This window comes from Megalobrama amblycephala, linkage group LG8 (genome assembly GCF_018812025.1).
Source record: "Megalobrama amblycephala isolate DHTTF-2021 linkage group LG8, ASM1881202v1, whole genome shotgun sequence".
Classification (NCBI taxonomy): Eukaryota; Metazoa; Chordata; class Actinopteri; order Cypriniformes; family Xenocyprididae; genus Megalobrama; species Megalobrama amblycephala.
Window position 1 is genome coordinate 11,789,157 of NC_063051.1, and position 19,940 is coordinate 11,809,096.

At 36.9% G+C, this 19,940-nt stretch overlaps 1 protein-coding gene across 1 annotated transcript; it reads right to left on the minus strand.

Annotated features, from left to right (window-relative positions):
- Positions 1-36: 36 nt before the first annotated feature.
- On the minus strand, positions 37-19,745 carry chd1l (chromodomain helicase DNA binding protein 1-like). The gene is made up of 25 exons (XM_048199266.1): positions 19,484-19,745; positions 18,846-18,958; positions 18,645-18,751; positions 17,896-18,010; positions 17,776-17,807; positions 16,302-16,383; positions 15,991-16,153; positions 14,997-15,152; positions 14,811-14,903; positions 13,204-13,300; positions 12,446-12,519; positions 11,872-11,982; positions 10,454-10,568; positions 10,073-10,226; positions 9,726-9,906; positions 9,486-9,631; positions 8,640-8,803; positions 8,328-8,530; positions 7,352-7,450; positions 6,448-6,518; positions 6,243-6,357; positions 3,105-3,213; positions 2,370-2,654; positions 2,136-2,217; positions 37-816 (listed from the first exon to the last, which is right to left on the minus strand). Exons 1-25 carry the CDS (start codon positions 19,575-19,577, stop codon positions 694-696), a joined length of 3,084 nt encoding a protein of 1,027 aa, XP_048055223.1. The 5' UTR covers positions 19,578-19,745; the 3' UTR covers positions 37-693.
- Between the last annotated feature and the right edge of the window lie 195 nt (positions 19,746-19,940).

Here is a 19,940-nt window from a genome sequence, read left to right on the forward strand (position 1 = left end):
AAAACAAAAAGCATAAACAACTCACTCACAGCAGTATATTGTGGGTTAATTTTTATTATTAAAAAATGGCCAATGAGAATCACTTTCCAGAAGCATAAGTTCATTATCATAGACATCTGTGGTGTGCTCGTTCATTTCTGAGTAAAACCAACATCCGAGATCAGCTTTTATACATTTATCGGTGATTTTGCTTTATAAACAGTATGTAAAGTAGATCTGCTATACTGTATCAGTCTTTTTCAAATTAATTTGCTCAATTACATATTACATATTTAGTGCCATGAACATCTTTTTAAAGTACAACAGAAATAAGCTTAATTATTAAGTTGACAATTAAAAATGGTGACATTTTTAAACCATAGCACTTGTTATCATGTGAAATCATGTAGGGAAATGTAAAATAATGTTAACGTTTAACATGCACTCACTCAAACACAGATTAGTGCATAGAGTAAATACATTAGTGTTTACTGTAAAGTCTGTCCTGAGTGTGTCGTTTCTCTTTAAACAGAAAGCATTGCTTTATTATCTAATTTATACTGACAAACCTCCTGATGTCATTTAGCCGTAACTGAATATACAGCGACAGACCAGTTCATTTCAAACCCTGAATAGAAAATAGATGTGATTGTGAATTAGCCTAAGGCAAACTGATTTGATCAGTCACTTCGTAGGAAAGCAGGAGGAGCTTTGTTAACTTAAACTAATTACATATTTAGACACACTGACTTTCCTTTGGTTAGCAAAGCAGGACTCCAGCCACTTTTTCTTTACAAGTAGTGCCTGAGGGTACTGATGCAATAGATCTTGCAGTTCCTGAAAACAAAGAAAAAAGGGATTCATGCATAGCACATTGCTGTTACCAAATCTAATTCCACAATATTAGTATTAATAAATATTAATCTAATTAGCATTAGGCAAATTGAAGGGGTCCTATTACGCATTTATACATTTTTCAAATTTCTTTAGTGTTTAAAGGGATAGTTCATCCAAAGATGAAAATTTGATGTTTATTTGCTTACCCCCAGCGCATCCAAGATGTAGGTGTCTTTGTTTCTTCAGTAGAACACAATTGATGATTTTTAACTCCAGCCGCTGCCGTCTGTCAGTGGTATAATGCAAGTCAGCGGGAACTTGGACTATAAGAGTAAATAAAACACTACAGACAAATCCAAATTAAACCCTGCGGCTCGTGACGACACATTGATGTCCTTAGACACGAAACGATCGGTTTGTGCGAGAAACCGAACAGTATTTATATCATTTTTTACCTTTAATACACCACAATGTCCAACGGCATTCATCACTCGATTCGTGAGGTCTGATCGCACTCTGACAACGGCAGTGATGTCTCGCGCATATACTTCAATGAGAGCGAGACATCACTGCCGCTGTCAGAGCGCGATCAGACCTCACGAATCGAGTGATGAATGCCGGTTTCTCGCACAAACCGATCGTTTCGTGTCTTAAGACATCAATGTGTCGTCACGAGCCGCAGGGTTTAATTTGGATTTGTCTGTCGTGTTTTATTTACTCTTATAGTCCAAGTTCCCGCTGACTTGCATTATACCACTGACAGACGGCAGCGGTTGGAGTTAAAAATCATCAATTGTGTTCTACTGAAGAAACAAAGACACCTACATCTTGGATGCGCTGGGGGTAAGCAGATAAACATCAAATTTTCATTTTTGGGTGAACTATCCCTTTAATATAGCTCTATGAGCATGAAAGTTACAAAGCATAAAGGGAGTTATTCTCTACATCAGTAAGCACTGTTTCTGAACTCCCAGAAACAGCATGATTGCAGTCTTAAGTTTTTTTCCAGGAACGTACACGTCACAATATTCCACATTTAAATAATTCCCGCACAAGGCATATGCTAAAAAAAGGGGTGAGGCATGGTTGAGTTAATAGTGTGTAGAAACTTGCGGTTATGATTAAGGGGTGTGACATTTCTGAAACACGATCAAAGAGGTTCACCAATCACAAAACACTGGTCCAATCAGAGCACACTGTGCTTTTGGAAGGAGGGGCTTTATAGAGCATCACAGAAAAGGAAAGAAAATCAAGACTTTGAAAAAGGGAATAATAGGTCCTCTTTAATACCCCTTTAAAAAGTGTTTTGATTGTACTACCTTTGCATGGACAGGACTTTCTACCTCTCCTACGATATGAGTGACGTGTGAGCTCATGAGATCCTCATCATCACCATCATATGTGCAGAAATGTTAAGGAGTATACTATCAGCTTTTTCATTATATATGTGATAAAGACAGACATGTTGGCGTAGTCTAGTGGTTAAACACCTTTCTTCACTATTGTTTCATGCATATGAAATGTGTAGTTAATGGAGGGATGTGAAAGGATATGTGATAAGGTAGCGGGTGAGCTTCTTCTTTTCTGTAGCAGCCATGTTGTAGAAGTAGACATGAACACCTCTCATGAAGTCAGCCAACCCTGGTGTGCCCTGACTTTCAGGTGATGTAGTGGAGATTTCTGGTGACTTTGTAAGGTCTTTGTTGTTACCAAGGGGACTGGAGGAGTGTGGGGACCCTGCTGCTGATGCTGCAGAGTCTGAGGTTGATGGAGTAGCTGTGTAAGTGGTGGAAGAATAAACTGTAGAAGAGTGTGAAGTGCCTCGTCTATAATAATAGCTGAAAAACAAGTCAAGGATAATTCCTGTTTCTAATACTGATATCAAATCCATTAATACTCTAATTACTTTAGAAGTAATTTAGGTGGGTTTTACACTGGGTACATTTGATGTCGTCCAATTCTGAGTGTGACTGTACCTGGTGCGGGTTTCACACTCAATCACTGATTCTCTCGAACCGCAGTACATGCGCGCATTCATCTTATTTAGTTGCTTTCACATTCACACAAATTCCACCACAGTCCCAGGGCACATGACCAATTTTTCATGCAAACCATGCTCTGTTTCTAACTAAACTGCCAGTGTGAAAGGACCCTTAGAGTACAGATATTACATTCTATTGACATATCTATCCAAATGTCAAAGTGATATAAATAACTTATGGCTTTAGTTCATTGTTTTTACTAATATGCAGTTTTTGTGAAAAATGAGGACTTCTGGGGTAGGATACATAGATGTGGAGATGCCTTTGGTGGCCAGGTGCTTGTGGATGAGTCTCTCTGTACCGTACCAGTTGAAGCCTTTAGTTGAGTGACCAATCCGAGGCAGATGGACACTTGCTATTGAAGAAAACACAGAAAAGGTTTACTATCAGAGGTTAAAGACAACAGTAACTTGCCATTTATGCAGAATACCTTTTTTAAAAAGCTGAACTTCTTTTAAGTAGCGAGTTTTTAGAATAGTGTGTCATGCAAAAACATGAGTTCAACAGTCAGACAGTGCTGCTTCAATGTTTGTGAACCCTTTAGATTTTTCTGTATTTCTGCAAAAATATGACCCAAAAAATCATCATGTTCACAAAAGTCCTAAAAGTAGACAAATGAGACAAAAATATATACATATTGTCAATTATTTCTTGAGAAAAATGATCCAGTATTACATATCTGTCAGTGGCAAAAGTATGTGAACTCTTGCTTTCAGAATCTTGTGACACCCCCTTGTGCAGCAATAATGGCACCTAAACATTTCTGGTAACTGCTGATCAGTCCTGCACAACGACTTGAAAGAATTTTAGTTAATTCCTCAGTATAGAACAGCTTCAATTCTGGGATGGTGGGTTTCCTCACATAAACTGCTTGCTTCAAGTCCTTCCACAACATTTTAACTGAATTAAGGTTTGGACTTTGACTTGGCCATGCCAAAATATTAACTTTGTTCTTCTTTAACCATTCTTTGGTAGAACAGCTTGTGTGCTTGGGCTCACTGTCTTGCTGCATGACCCACTTTCTCTTGAGCTTCAGTTTACGGACAGATGTCCTCACATTTTCCATTAGAATTCACTGGTATAATTCAGAATTCATTGTTCCAGCAATAATGGCAATTTGTCCTGGCCCAGATGCAGGACAAACCTTGGTATTACCACCACCATGTTTCACAGAGGGGATAAGGTTCTTATGCTGGAATGCAATTTTTCTTTCTCCAAACATAACGCTTCTCATTTAAACCAAAAAGTTCTATTTTTGTCTCATCAATAATTTTTCTAATAGCCATCTGGCTTGTCCACATGATCTTTAGCAAAATGCAGACAGGCAGCAATTTCCTGTTTGGAAAGCAGTGGCTTTCTCCTTGCAACTCTGTCATGCACATCATGGTTCTTCAGTGTTCTCCTGATGATTGACATCAGCCAACGCGAGAGAGGCCTTTAGTTGTTTAGAAGTTACCCTAGGATCCTTTGTGACCTTGCAGACTATTACATGTCTTGATTTCGGAGTGATCTTTGTTGGTCGACCACTCCTGGGGAGGTTAGCAATTGTCTTGAATTTCCTCAATTTGTACACAATCTGTCTGACTGCAGATTTGTGGAGTCCAAACTCTTTAGAGATGGTTTTATAACCTTTTTCCAGTCTGATGAGCAACAAACTCTTTTTCTGAGGTCTTTAGAAATCTCCTTTGTTCGTTCCACGATACACTTCCACAAACACGTGTTGTGAAGTTCAGTCTTTGCTAGATCCCTGTTCTTTAAATAAAACCCATTCAACCCACTGATTGCAAACATTTAAGAACAGGTGGAGCCTAAGTTCACCTTCAAATTAACTGCTAATCCTAGAGCTTCACATACTTTTGCCACTCACAGATATGTAATACTGGATAGTTTTTCTCAGTAAATAATTGACAAAGTAAATATTTCTCTCATTTGTTTGATTGGGTTCTCTGTCTACTTTTAGGACTTTTGTGAACATCTGATGATGTTGTGGGTCATATTTTTGCAGAAATATAGAAATTCTAAAGGGTTCACAAACATTCAAGCAATACTCAGGGGTGGGCTCCAACCCTTATAAAACATGCCTGAACAAGTTAATCAAGGTCTTCAGGATTACTTGAAAGCTACAGGCAAGTGAGTTTAAACAGGGTTGGAGCTAAACTCTGCAGGAAAGTGGATCTCAAGGCCCAGAGTTGCCCAGTCCTGAACTAGTGCATGTTTACATAGAAAAAAGATGGAAAAACAGCACAGTGGAATACAAAAACCATGTTCTGTTTAAACAGCCCCTAAGCCTAAGGCATGATCAGACAATTAAAACGACAGCCACCACATTGGATACATTCATACTTAGAAGCATCTGAAATACGCAGACATGAAATTAAATCAGGGGTGCCCATACCTTTTCCTGGAGATCTACTTTCCTGTTCAACTCCAACCCTGATTAAACACAACTGAACCAGGCAGCTAATTAATATCTTTAGGAGCACTTGATAATTCCAGAAAGTTGCGTTGGATCAGGGTTGGATCTGAACTCTACAGCTGCATCCGAAAACTTGGCAGCTGACTTGCTGCCTCACTGCCTTATAGACAATGACTCTGCAGACAGCGTTTGCGCACAAAGGTACCTCACAAAACTGATTTCGGACAGACTTCTGAGGCAGCGTAACAGGCTAATGATCTACAGCTAAATAGAGCAAGCTTTGGTGATAACTAAGCAAATATTTAATTACTACAGTAGCAATTTCTTGCTAGAAATGACATCAAAAGTGGAAAACTTTGGTCAAAAACATACATTTACACACAACTTTCAGACGCCATCTTTCTTTTACTAGTTCAGCTGTCACAGAATGGAATGCACAGAATTGTGGGATATCAAAGGCAGCGAAGGATACATCTACGCTGCCTAAATCGATCAGATGAAGGTACCTCAGGCGACAGGAAGTGAAGCTAACATTGGATTCGGACATGCCTTTATGCCTTTATACCTTGGAATGCTTCCTCCAAAGGCAGCATTTTTAATTTTTTGGATGCAGCTTACAGGTAGATCTCCAGGAACTGGATTTGGCACCCCTGACTTGAACAAAATGTAGTAATGTACAGTCTAGATTAGATGAGTTTGGTGAGCTCTGTTGTGCCTGGGGAGTTGGCTCTTCTCAGTGTTTTGAAATGATTCCACCTCTTGGAAACAATTCCATCAAACCTATACTAAAAGGTGTGTTCAGTCAACTTAGGTTATAAAACAGGTTTGCAGCACATATGTGTAATTAAGTGGCAACTGTAATACCCGCATTAATAGATTATTAACTCAAGTCATTTGTTTTAAAAGTGAATATATGAAGCCATTTCATTGCAACCAGCTCAATAGTTTCACAAATGAGTGCAGAGTACCCTTCTTTTGTTTGGCATCTCTGTAGATCTTTTTGAGGCCCTCATCCAAGGCAGTGAGCCGAATGCCTGACAACTTGTTGGCTTTATCCCTCTGCTGGGCAACTATGAGTGCCAGCTAGAGAAACAGGAGGCATAAAATGATTAAATAAATTAATGATTAAAAATAATTAACAGCAGTAAAGACATAAACAGCTTGCTGACTTACATAGTCTCTTCCACTGAGCCTCGACTGTTTATCATCAATAGGAAAAAGCAGAACATTCCCAAGTTCTAAGTCTGCAACACACAATTATCACTTTGTCATTTATATCTTTTGTTCATCGCCCTTAAATTTTGACCCAATCAGTTATGGAATGGAATTGATGTGTGTTGAGGAAGCTGTCATTTCCAATGATATTAATTTAATTACATTTTTTAATGAATTGGTATTGGTCAATATTCTATATACAGTGTATTGGCTGATATTGGATATTGAATTGCGCAAGATTTATATTTCAAATAAATGCTGTTCTTTTAAATTTTTCTCAGTTTCTACAAAAATATTAAGCCCGTTTTCAATAATAAAAATGTTTGAGCACCAATCCAGCAGATGACAATGACTGGTGTAATGGTGCCTGAAAATTCAGCTTTACCATCACAGGAATAAAATATATTTTTAAAATATATGCAAATAGGAAAAAAAAGTAGTGTAATCTTTAGCAAATATCAATTAATACCTATTTTTAATACTATACATTATAATGTTGTAATTTACTTGTAGTATTTTAAAATCACTAATTATGATTTTATTGTTTTATTTTTTATTTGGACAATATAGTATATAACTATATTATTGGCCAATTTATCATAATATGTATTAGGGTATGTATGTAGAGCAGAGCTACAGAACAGCATTGTACACTATCAGTGAAAGTACAGTAAGCTGTATGAAAGCCAAAACTTTCAATCATCACATTAACAGTTATTAAAACAATTCTGACAGTTTTATGGAAAAACAGCTTCCAAGCAACATAGTGAGCTATGAACTGGAACCATGACGTCAGTGTGGAATGCTTGCAATGACAGAGCATAAATTAAACCTGTCTCAGCAAACAGGAAAGATTTGTTACCATTCATGTCACCAGCCAACTCATACTGCTTCCTCGGCTCATCTGATCTGAGCTCCAGTGCCGTGAACAATCCTCCTCGGCCCCAGTGTCCAGAGTCATCTACACCAAATACACACCAACACATCACATCATGCCATCTGTTAATGGGATACTTCACCTCTGGCAAAATGGGCTTTCAATAAAACTTGGCTGCCAATACAGTATAAAGGCGAAAACATTTTTTTAAATTGGTGCTACCTGACTAGAGAAAACAAAAAAAAGGCTGTTATCTTCCTTTTTGACAACTGAAAACTTCAACACTCATAATGCACTAGGCATGTTGCCGTCCAAGTCCAATCCTGCCAGCTTGCTATGGATACGCTTACCGGAGTCAAATACTGCCTTTCTTTGGTAGGAAATACTTCTTAGCAAACTTTTAGTCACAACGCTGTGGACTTGTTTTGTTCCCGGGTGCAAGAATTCAAAGAGTAAACATTTGTAGGCTAAAGTGGCTAAAGACTGCAAAGAACCGCAAATACGGAGAGAACACTGTGACAGAAAATCTGAAAACCCTCCATGTTTGTAGTTATTTTCAGTAACAAACCTGAAAATGACTAAAGATTATACTCCTGCATATTTATATCCCCGCCCACGGACAGTCGGATTGACAGAGGGTAATTAACAGAACAGTTATTATTGTAATAGAGGGTAATTAACTGTTCTGTTAATTACCCTCTATTGATCTGACTGTCCGTGGGAGGGGATACAAAAATGGGGAAGTACTGTATAATCTGTAGCTTTCATGTCCTGTCAAAAGTCCACTGGATGACGTGTTTTGCGACACTGTAACAACACAAAGCGGGTTGAAAATCGTTGAAGTTGCGCTTTAACAAGCCATGCAGAAAAATCAATATGTTGACAGTGGTCTTCGGTCAGCGAGACATCTGTTACAGGCCAGCTTGGCCACACCTTAAAGACATTTTTAATAGAGACGTACCAACACAGTGCACAATGATGGCATCTTCTCGATCAGCCTGAGGGTGAGTTACATCACCCAACACATAGCGAATGGCTGTTTTATCTGAATCATTGGAGCTCCAGCTGACATCATCATCTTCATCGGGCTCCATTTCCTCACCCTCGCTGTCGACATTTGGCAAGCACAGTGATCTGTAGCCGCACGAATCCCACCATGCCATCCTGTCATTGAAAAACAAACAAAGAAAAAATTCACAGGAACATACAATAAATATACTATATACTGGTCAATAATGTGAATGGCACAAAGATTTTTTTTTTTTTTTTTTACTTCTTCTTGTAATTTAGTTCTTCCTGTTGCCTCTTCCTTTCCTCTTGTAGCTTTGCCCTCTTAGCAGCAGCTTCTTGTCTCTTCTGACGTCTCTGTTCTAACTCTGACTCTGTAAGAGGCCTCTTCTTCCTCCCCTGGGCTATTAAGGGTCCAGTCAGGGACACCTGATGGGCAGTGACAGACATTTGTTTTGATTTTTGTTTGTTTTAGTTAAAAATAAGTACATGAATAAATATAATATAAAAAATAAATAAAAAATATGAATCATTAGCTATCATGAAAGAAAAAGAATGTCAGCAATTAAATGTTTCCCAACCAACAATTTAAACAATTACATTTGCATTAAACACTACTGTTCAAAAGTATGCTCACCAAGGCTGCATTTACTTAATCAAAAATATAGCAAAAACAGCACTATTGTGAAACAATTTAAACACTTTTTTTTTATGTTAATTTATCTTAAAATGTAAATTATTCTTGTGATGACAACTCAATTTTCAGCATCATTATTCCAGTCTTAAGTATCACATGACCATCTTAGAAATTATTCTAATATGCTGATGTGGTACTCAAGCAAAATTTCTTATCAATGTGGAAAACAGTTGCACTGCCTGATAATTTTGTGGAAACCATGATATTTTCAGGATTCTTAGATGAATATAAAATTCAAAAGAACAATAATATATATATATATATATATATATATATATATATATATATATATATATATATATATATATAGTAACAATGTAAAAGTCTTTACTGTCACTTTTTATCAATGTAATGTCCTTGCTGAATAAAAATAAAAAAATATTAATTTCTTTAAAAAAAAAAAAAAATACTGACCCCAGCTTTGTTCCTAAGTGCACGGCCCTCCTTCCCAGCATCCTCTAGATCAGCTAACTGCTTCTCAAATAACAGTTCAAAGGTCTTCTCATCCTCGGCACTGGGGTCTTTAGAGTAGTCCTTCCCCTCGAAGTAATACATGTGGTCTGGAAGTCAGGAAACACATTAACAGTTCATTCTCATTCTCATTTTCAAGTGTCAGTTATAACAAGATTACTGAAAAGAAGCTAAGTGTTGTACTTTGACCCTCCATGTCCTCATCTTCCTCTTTATCACTCTCATTAAGCTTGACATGCTCTTCATCCGTTAGCCATCGCCCATCTCGAGACTGCCCTAGGATCAGCCTGAGGTCCACGTCTTGAATAGAGCTCTCTTCTGATGACAGCAGTTTATCCACACCAAACTTCAGGATCTCACTCAACTAGATTGGTGAGGATGTAAAAGAGAGCAAACTGAGAAACTGTTAACGTGTGCAGTTTCATAATAAGTGAAACCACAAGTGCACAAAGATATGAACCAGGAAACAGTGCATAGAAATGAGTTTAAGAGATAAGATGACGCATCAGAGGACATGTGTCTCTTTCTACCTGAAGGCCAGAAGCTGCGGACTGAGCCTGGTCCAGCAAAGAAAAACGTCCCTCCTCAATCACCGTGTCTGTGAGACGGAGTTTAGACACAGCGCGGGAATAGATGATCTCTTCTACAGTATCTCTACCGAGGAGCCGGATCACTTTAACAGGCCTGCACACAAAGAAGAGATGAGAATTTATCTTCATGGTCAAGCAAAGTGCCCTTAACAGGGGACATTTAAAGAGTGTTCAAACAGTACAAAACATGACCAATGTCCACATTACACTTTGGTCTGGTCACCATCACATGGACCAATTGTGTGGCACTTATTTCTTTTTTTTAATGCTTGACACTACCAGCTGGAACAACATAGAATATGCATTTTGCCATTGGAGTACCTTGTTTGGCCAATCCTGTGGACTCTGGCTGCTGCTTGTAGGTCATTCTGTGGGTTGAAATCACTGTCCACAAATATCACAGTATCTGCTGCTGTTAGGTTCATTCCAACCCCTCCTAAAACAGGAAACAAAGACTGTTGTAAGCCAAGGTGCCGCACAGTCAGCAAATACAGGTACACTACCATTCAAAAGAGCTCCGAAAGATTTGAAAAGTTTTTGAAAGAAGTCTATTATGCTCACCAAGACTGCATTTATTTGATCCAAAATACAGTAAAATAGTAATACTGTAAAATATTATTATTACAATTTAAAAATTGAATTTTTTTGAAGCCGAATTTTCAGCAGCCATTACTCAAGTATTCAGTGTCACATGATCCTCTAATATGCTGATTTGGTGCTCAACAGTGTCATTTTTGTATCATTAAAATATTATTATAGTTTTTATTAACTTTGAATTAGTTTATGTTTTTTATATTTTTATTTTAAATTTAGTTAAAGTTTTAGTAATTTTGTTAGAAAGGTTTTTTTTTTAAAATTTCTATATAGTTATTATTAATTTATATTTTCATTTTAGTATTATTTATTTCATTACATTAAGTGAAACTAAATGAAAAAATGTTGATTTGCCAAATAGCTGAAATAAAATAAAGTTTTTTTTAAATATTTTATTTTATTTCAGTTAACATTTTATTTCAAGCAACAAACATTTTTTTTTTTTTTTTTTTTTTTAAATTTTTTTTAGTTTCAGACAGTTACCTATATTAACCCTGGTGCTCAAGTAACATTATTATCATCACAGTTGAAAATAGTTGTGCTGCTTAATGTTTTTGTGGAAAACGTAATACTTTTTTGAGGATTTTATATGATCAATATAAGGTTCAAAAGAACAGCCTTTATGTGTGAAATGTCTTCACTGTCACTTTTGGTCAATTTAATACATCCTTGCTCAATAAAAGTAATAATTTATTCAAAAGAAATCCCCAAACTGTGCATACTGTAAAGAGTTCAAATAAAATGTTAGAGTGAAAGTGAGGCTGTAATTTTAATATGAGCAGCTCTGAGAAAAAAAAAGGACTAAGCTGTTTAGCTGAACTATATCTCTCTCTTCATCACACAGGTTTTGCACCGCAGCCTCATACAGAGACACAATTGTAATGCATGTTCTCAATATTTATGCATTATCTCTTGCCATGACTTTCGGCTTTCAATTACTTGTGTCTGTCTAAAAGATGCAAATAAGATTTGCATCAAACACATAAGGCCAATTTTGCAACCTGGAATGGTATTCAAATATAATACTCTAAATATTACATAAAGTAACTAATAAAAAAAAAATAAAAAAATGGATTTGCACTGCTGTTGATTATAGAGTGTGATAGTGTGAATTTCAGATTGGCTTTCTCAGACTGTGAACTCACCAGCTTTGGTGCTGAGGAGGAATATAAAAACATCTTTGGTGCTGAAATTTTTAATAGCTAGGTTACGTTCCTCTCCCCGGACTGAACCATCCAGACGCTCATAACTGTAACCTGCAGAGAAGTGGGAGGGCCCAATCAGAGCTGGCAGTTACACGGCCGGTAGCACATTAACACACACACTGTAGCAAACACAGGATGTGATACTAAACCCACATGAACTGCTCTAGATCAGTGGACTAGATTACTGGGAGAACATGTAGAGTATGTTTACATAAATGTTGCAAACTGAGAAGAAACAAACACTGTTTTACAAACACAAAGCTAATACACATTCCTTTTAGATTAAAAGTCTTGAGCAAGCGCATTGTGGTAACATTACGTGGTTTGTGATTCACTGTAATCTTATCATTTAAAGCCTGTTTTGACTTTTTTTTTCTGGCTTGAGTCTATTAAAAAAAAAAAAAGAGAGAGAGTAAGCAGTAAGCACTTTGGTGAGCTGTCATGCACATCCATGAGACCACAGGTTAATAAGTAAAGGTGAAGACTCTGACAGTGTCAAAGTGTGTCTTAGTACCTCTGTACTCCAAGTAATCTTGCAGAATATCCAGCATCCTGGTCATTTGAGAGAATAGAAGAACACGATGGCCCCTGAAAATAGTGACAAAAACATCTATTTTATATCACCAAATCAATAAAACACACTTAAAGCTACACAAACTGCATACATTTTTGGATGTGCTTAGACTCTGCACCTCTACGTAGATGAATGTGGTTGTACATGGATACAGGACATCTTATCAAAGTGGATGGACAAATAAATATATTTTTGTTTTGTTTTTACAACCTGAGGTTTGCCGTTTTGAATGATTAATAATTTTTCTTGTTCGTTGTGACATTAAACTTTCAGCTTGAACCCTTGCACCCACAGTCTGAGCTACGTTTTTCAGTGTAAGGATATGACGTGACACACATGGGCGAATTACATATAGAGTATGCAATTTACCGCAAAATCCCTCCTAACAGTGTCAGAGTGTATTTGGGTAAAGAGTAAAGATGATTTGGAAGATTGTTTTTTTTGCACTCTTTCATTAACTTTTTTCTTTTTTCTAAAATCAGTTTAAAATATTTCATGCTATTATATAATGCTAAAACAGTTTGGAAGGTGTTTTACAGTACATTGCTGCAGAGCAAATATGACTAAAAAAAGTTGCATGTAATTCAGAAAATGAAACTTCTGTTTCACAATCAATTGACTGTGATGATAAAATCCTAAAATACGCCAGAACAGTTTGTTTTTGGAAGGAAGCTAGACTTTAGGTAAACAAGACAAACCCCTCCTGAAGATACGTCAGCATTGTGTCCAACAGAGAGAGCTTTCCACTGGCCTCCATTAAATGCTCCCCCATCTCAAACGGTTCTGGTTCCACACCTTACATGGAAATGATACAGAATAAAGACAATTAGTTGGATAAATAAATGTGTCTAGAAAAGAACAGCATTTATTTGAATAGAAATCTTTTGTAACATTATAAATGTCCTCACTATCGCTTTTGGTCAATTTAATACATCCTTGCTCATCCTTTCTTAAAGGTGCCCTAGATTATGTTTTTAAAAGATAATATAATATAAGTCTAAGGTGTCCCCTGAATGTGTCTGTGAAGTTTCAGCTCAAAATACCCCATAGATTTTTTTTTATTAATTTTTTTAACTGCCTATTTTGGGGCATCATTATAAATGTGTCGATTTTATGCTGCGGCCCCTTTAAATCCTGTGCTCTCCGCCCACAGAGCTCGCGCTTGCCTTGAACAGTGCCTTAAAGTTTACACAGCTAATATAACCCTCAAAATGGATCTTTACAAAGTGTTCGTCATGCATGCGGCATGCATGCGTCAGATTATGTGAGTATTGTATACTGTTATATTGTTTACTTCTGATTTTGAATGAGTTTGATAGTGCTCCGTGGCTAACGGGTAATGCTACACTGTTGGAGAGATGAAGTTGTGTTTATGCATTATACAGAAATACTGCAAGTGTTTAAAAATGAAAATAGCGACGGCTCTTGTCTCCGTGAATACAGTAATAACCGATGGTAACTTTAACCACATTTAACAGTACATTAGCAACATGCTAACGAAACATTTAGAAAGACAGTTTACAAATATCACTAAAAATATCATGTTATCATGGATCATATCATGGGCCATTTTTCACTATTGTTCTTGCTTGCTTACCTAGTCTGATGATTTGGTTGTGCACATCCAGACGGTAATACTGGCTGCCCTTGTCTAATGCCTTTTATAATGTTGGAAACGTGGGCTGGCATATGCAAATATTGGGGGCGTACACCCCGACTGTTACGTAACAGTCGGCGTTATGTTGAGATTCGCCTGTTCTTCGGAGGTCTTTTAAACAAATGAGATTTATATAAGAAGGAGGAAACAATGGAGTTTGAGACTCACTGTATGTCATTTCCATATACTGAACTCTTGTTATTTAACTATGCCAAGATAAATTCAATTTTTCATTCGAGGGCACCTTTAATCATTTATTTAAAAATAAATAAATAAATAAATAAATTTTTAAACACTAGAGTGCATACTGTAAAGAGTTCAAATAAAATGTTAGAGTGAAAGTGAGGCTGAAATTATAATATGAGCAGAAAAAAAAAAAAGCCTAAGCTGGCCTATATTTCTCTCTTCATCACACAGGTTTTGCACCGCCATCTCATACAAAGACACAGTTGTAATGCATGTTCTCAATATTTATGCATTTCTCGTCTCTTGTCATAACTTTGGGCAAACACATGAGGCCAATTTTACAACCTGGAATGGTAATCAAATATAATACTCTAAATATTATATAAAGTAACTAATAAAAAAGGATTTGCACTGCTGTTGATTGAAATTAATGTGTATAGAAAAATCACAGAAAGTGATTACCATCAAACAAGTAGGGATGGTCCACACATTTCCTGAGCTGCATTAAAACGTTCAGAAGTCGGGTTTTAGTGCTTTGATCTGTCCTAAAGGCATCTGAAATGATTAAAACAGTAGAATGAACACTCATCCTTTTGTTGCTAAAGTATTCAATTTAGCCTGTTGTGAAATGATTCAGGGCAGTCTTACCAAGGTCTCTCATCAGAATGGCTTTATAGTATCTCTTCTGAAGAGCAGACAGCCCATGATAAACCACAAGTTCTGTCTTCTTGGGCAGTTCGGCTGCCACCTCTGCTTTAACTCTGCGTAGCAAAAAAGGCTGGAGCACTCGATGAAGCTCATCGGCTGCAGACAAGAACAACCAAGTTACACACTCCCACACAAGGTCCCCTAAGTACAAAATGAGAATTTATGATCTATATCTTGATAGCCTCTGGCAAATCTGAAAGGTGAGTCAAGGACACATTAAGTTTGTTTGTGCCATGTTTGCAGGTTATCTGAGGTGTTAAGTTTGGCTCCAGATCTGTCCAATTTTCCTGTGTCACTTGGAATTTTTTATATGTGCTCTCGTGATAAGCAGAACAAAATGATTCTAGTCTCTAACTGCTGCATGGCACAGCCATTTTTACCATAAAAAGCAATTAAAACACTTCCAGTGAAAGAAAAAAGCTTATAAAACATGATTGTTAAACTAAAGCCCTCAAGTTCAATGATGGCAGCTATTTTGGATTTTTAATGTTTGATTAAGCCAACAACCTCAAAGTCGTCATGAAACAGAAGTGGTGATAGTCTTTTCTTCCCTATTGTGATGTGCATCTGAATGAAATGGCTTCTTGAACAAGATAAAAATGGAGGGTGGGACTTGATTTTGTCCATCAGGAAGTGATTGGCTCGTTGTGGTTTGCTATTGCTGTGATTACATATGAGTGACAGATTGTCCTGACCTCAAAAAACATGTAATGAGATGCCATTACGAGGGGAAGTTGTTTTAATTAAAGATTACGAGGGCACGGATAAATCATTTATAATAAATACTACAATATTCCATTAAAAAATAAAAATTGTCAGTTTTGATTTGATGGTGACTTTAAGTGCTAATAATAGTGGTAGCAGACATAAATTGTCTGTCAATGCAAACAGTTTGATTTTCAAACTGAAAACGTAAAGGTTGGTGATGCCATACCGAGTGCAGGTTCAGTCTGTACGTCTGCATATGCACTAACAAAGTCTTCAACGTCTTCAGGGAGAAAGAGACTGGGCTGAATGAAGGTGAGGAGGGAATAGACTTCTTGCAAGTTATTCTGAATGGGAGTGCCTGTCAACAGCACTCGAAAACCCACTGTAAACTGAGAAAAAGCAAATGTCAGATGGCAGTTAATAGCAGGGGAAAGCTGAAAAATTGACAGGCAGGGCTTGGTTATTTATCAGGGGTTTTACAGATTGACAGTGACAATAAAAACAAAGCATGCCTATATTAAAATGTAATCGTGTAACCTCTTTGAGGGTTTGATGCAGCAAAGATTCCTGGTTCTTTAGCCGGTGAGCCTCGTCGACAACTAAAATCTTCCATTTCCAGCTGTGAGAAGAAAATGGAGTGGAATGGAGTTGATAATCTGATAATTACTTTTATGTTATAGCCAATAACTGATAAATGTAACTATAAAAAATACACTCTTATGCCTAAATAAAAAAAAAAAAAAAAAAAAAACTTTTAAATGCTAATTTATGAGTAATTGGGTTTCAAAACTATTAACTTTAAGTGAGTGTTAGAAGACAGCAAAGGTCATTTTAAAAATAAAAATGGGGCAAATGAGCATGAACAATAAAATATTTTATATCCAGAATTGACAAATATCTCCAATAATGGCCAATAACGAAAAATAAATATCACCCAGTAACTGATATGGTATCAATATTGTCATTTCATTACACATAAAATGTCTGTGTAGCAGAATTGCGGAAATATATTGTCATTTATATAAAGTTTCATAATATACAGTATCTCACAAAAGTGAGTACACCCCTTACATCTCAGCAACCATTTTAGTATATCTTCTCAAGGGACAATACTATAGAAATGAAACTTGGATATATTTTAGAGTAGTCAACGTGCTTCTTATAGCAGTACAGATTAGTCTGTCCTCTGAAAATAACTTAACATACAGCCATTATTGTAAAAATAGCTGGCAACAAAAATGAGTACACCCTAAGTGATAACAGTTGTATGCCATTTAACCATGCAAAGCCATGTCATGTCCTATTCATCATGTTCATGTTTTGTCTGCTTGATAGGACCATACAAATGTGTGGATCTTGTATTAGAGCAGTTACAAATTGGTGCTTTGAGTACAATTCCAACATGTACCAACATGTACTGTGACATTCTGAAGCAGAACATGATGCCCTCCCTTCAGAAACTGGGCTGAACGGCATGATAATGACCCCAAACACACCGCCAAGATGACAAATGCCTTGCTGAGGAAGCTGAAGGTGAAGGTGATGGAGTGGCCAAGTATGTCTCCAGACCTGAACCCTACTGAGCACCTGTGGGGCATCCTCAAGCAGAAGGTGGAAAGCGCCATGTGTCTAACATCCAGCAGCTCCGTGATGTTGTTATTGGAGGAGTGGAAGAAAATCCCAGCAACAACCTGTGCAGCTCTGGTGAATTCCATGCCCAGGAGGTGCTCACACAAAATATTGACACTTTGGACACAGTTTTGACGTGTTCACTTAGGGTGTACTCAATTTGTTGCCAGTTATTTAGACAATAATGGCTGTATGTTGAGTTATTTTCAGAGGACAGTAAATCTGTACTGCTATACAAGCTGCACATTGTCTACTCTAAAGTATATGCAATTTTCATTTCTATAGTATTGTCCCTTGAGAACATATAATAAAATGGTTGCTGAAATGTGAGGGGTGTACTCACTTGTGAGAGATACTGTATCTGTTCACCAAAATAGATCACCTTTTCAGGAATCTGGCATCCTTGAGGCACATCTATTAAATATGAGAAAGATTTCACATTAAAAAAACAGTCCAAAACCTTTTGAATGTAGTTATTGTGGATTTATTCTCCGACACTAACCTCATAGGTGGTGAGAAGAACATGGAAGTTTTTGCCATTCTTGAGCTCTTCTTGGAGCTCTGCCCTTCTCTCTTTATCTCCAGAGTAACAGAGCACAGAAAGCCTGGGACAGAAGCTGAATAAAAAGGAAGGGTTAAGTAATCTTTCATGTGAAGTTGAAGCTCATATTGCATTCAAGGTAGATACTAATCCAGAGTTTATATGCAACTGTCTCCATCTAGTGACAGTGACAACACATTGTCTTTCATTTAAAATCATGCTGGATTATTCACACATTCATAGGGTGGAGTATAGTTTCACAGTCCTGAAAAAAGTAACAAATCAAGATTTTTAGTGTCGTCATGAAACGAAAGTTAAGATGGTCTTTTCTTCCCTATTGTGATGCATATCCAAGTGAAACGGCTTCTCTAACAACAAAAAAAATGTAAGGCAGGACTTGATTTTTTCCATCAGGAACTGATTGGATGGTTGGATTGTTGTGGTTTGCTATTGCTGTGATCTGATTTGAGTGACAGGTTGTCCCGAAAAACACATCATCAGAGAAGAGATGTCTTTGCATGATTACAAGGGCACATCAATTTTAAAAAATAATGATGGATAAATCATTAGACGGATAAATCATTTCTAAAAAAAATACTGCAATATTCCATAAAAAACACGAAGTGTCAATTTTGATTTCATGCGGTGACTTTAATATGGCATTTTATGGCAATATGGCGCAAGTCTGATCATATACCAGTATCCCTTACCGTTCCAACTCTTGTCTCCAGTTCTCCAAAACTGATAAGGGACAAAGCACAAGGAATGGTCCATTCATCTTCAGGCATCCTCGAGCATATGCTAGCAAAGAGATGGTCTACAGCAGAGGATGACATCTCACTTATCTGTTATCTGACATCTTGGAATAAAAGCAAATAATATAAGCAAGATAAAACCATCACATTACTAACCTGACAAGTCTTGCCCAGACCCATTTCATCTCCAAGGATGCAGCCCTGCTGGTTCTTCATACACTGTGACAGCCACCTCACTCCATCCACCTGATAAGACCTCAGATGAATAGCTGTTCGCAAGGAGATAAAGTATTGTAGTGTTGTTTGCAAGAAAACTTTTCTTCTTTAGAAGAAGAAATGGACATTCAAATCATTTTTTTTTCACTGGTCATATTAATGTGCTACTTGAGAAGCCAACCATGCCCAAAAATGTTGTACGATGGTCAGCTGGGAGTGTAACTTCAGTATCATGATTAACTGGCGTCATGATTAACTGCAAAAATGTACTAAATGAAATTTGAGTAATAAAAAGTAGAATTTACTGGAAATCATGTGCTGGAAATACAAGCATTCAGTTCAAATTGAGCTCAAGAACTTACATACCATCTAGGCATACTAACGTACTTAGATAAGCATTTTACTAGGTTGCGACACGGCCACTCTATTTAAATCTATGAACGCACTCCATCAAAAAAAAATATCTTCATTTTGTTTTTATTACATTGTTTGTGACATATTTTCATGCAAAAATCTTAAATTGACACATACATACTTTTCTGTTTCTTTTAAAAATTAGAAGCTTTCCATTCACTCACCACCTAGTCCCCATTTTTTCAGGTCACTCTCCGTTATTTCCGATTTCTCCTTTTCTGGTATGTTGTTTCTGACTGCTTGAAGAAATGTTGACATTGTTGTGGTTTAATTACGTTTAACTTAAGCCCTCTAAATTTTGACACTTTATTCAGTCGAATATTAAAGTTATAGCAGGTTGCGCGCGCCAGAGGAGTTTGACGTGAACTTCGGCATGACTACTTCCTGCAACAGTGAGTGGGCGGGTACCAAGACAGACGTCGTCCAATGAGTAGTCGGCAATGTAATTACGTATGGTCCACAAGGCGCCATTGTTAAAAAGATAAATAAATCAATAAAAAGTAAATATAAAGTAAAAAAAATAGTTTGCCTACAATACCAAACAAGGTCACGTATGTGTATTGCAGATCTGAAATTAACAAATTCTGACAGATCATTTTATATGGTCAATTCTAAAATAAT

Coding starts and splice junctions, on each gene's coding strand:
- chd1l (XM_048199266.1), bottom strand. CDS start 19,577: ATGTCAACATTTCTTCAAGCAGTCAGAAACAACATACCAGAAAAGGAG. Junction 18,959..19,483: donor GAAAAAATGGGGACTAGGTG/GTGAGTGAATGG, acceptor CCTTGCGAACAG/CTATTCATCTGAGGTCTTAT. Junction 15,153..15,990: donor ACAGACTGAACCTGCACTCG/GTATGGCATCAC, acceptor TCTTGTCTGCAG/CCGATGAGCTTCATCGAGTG.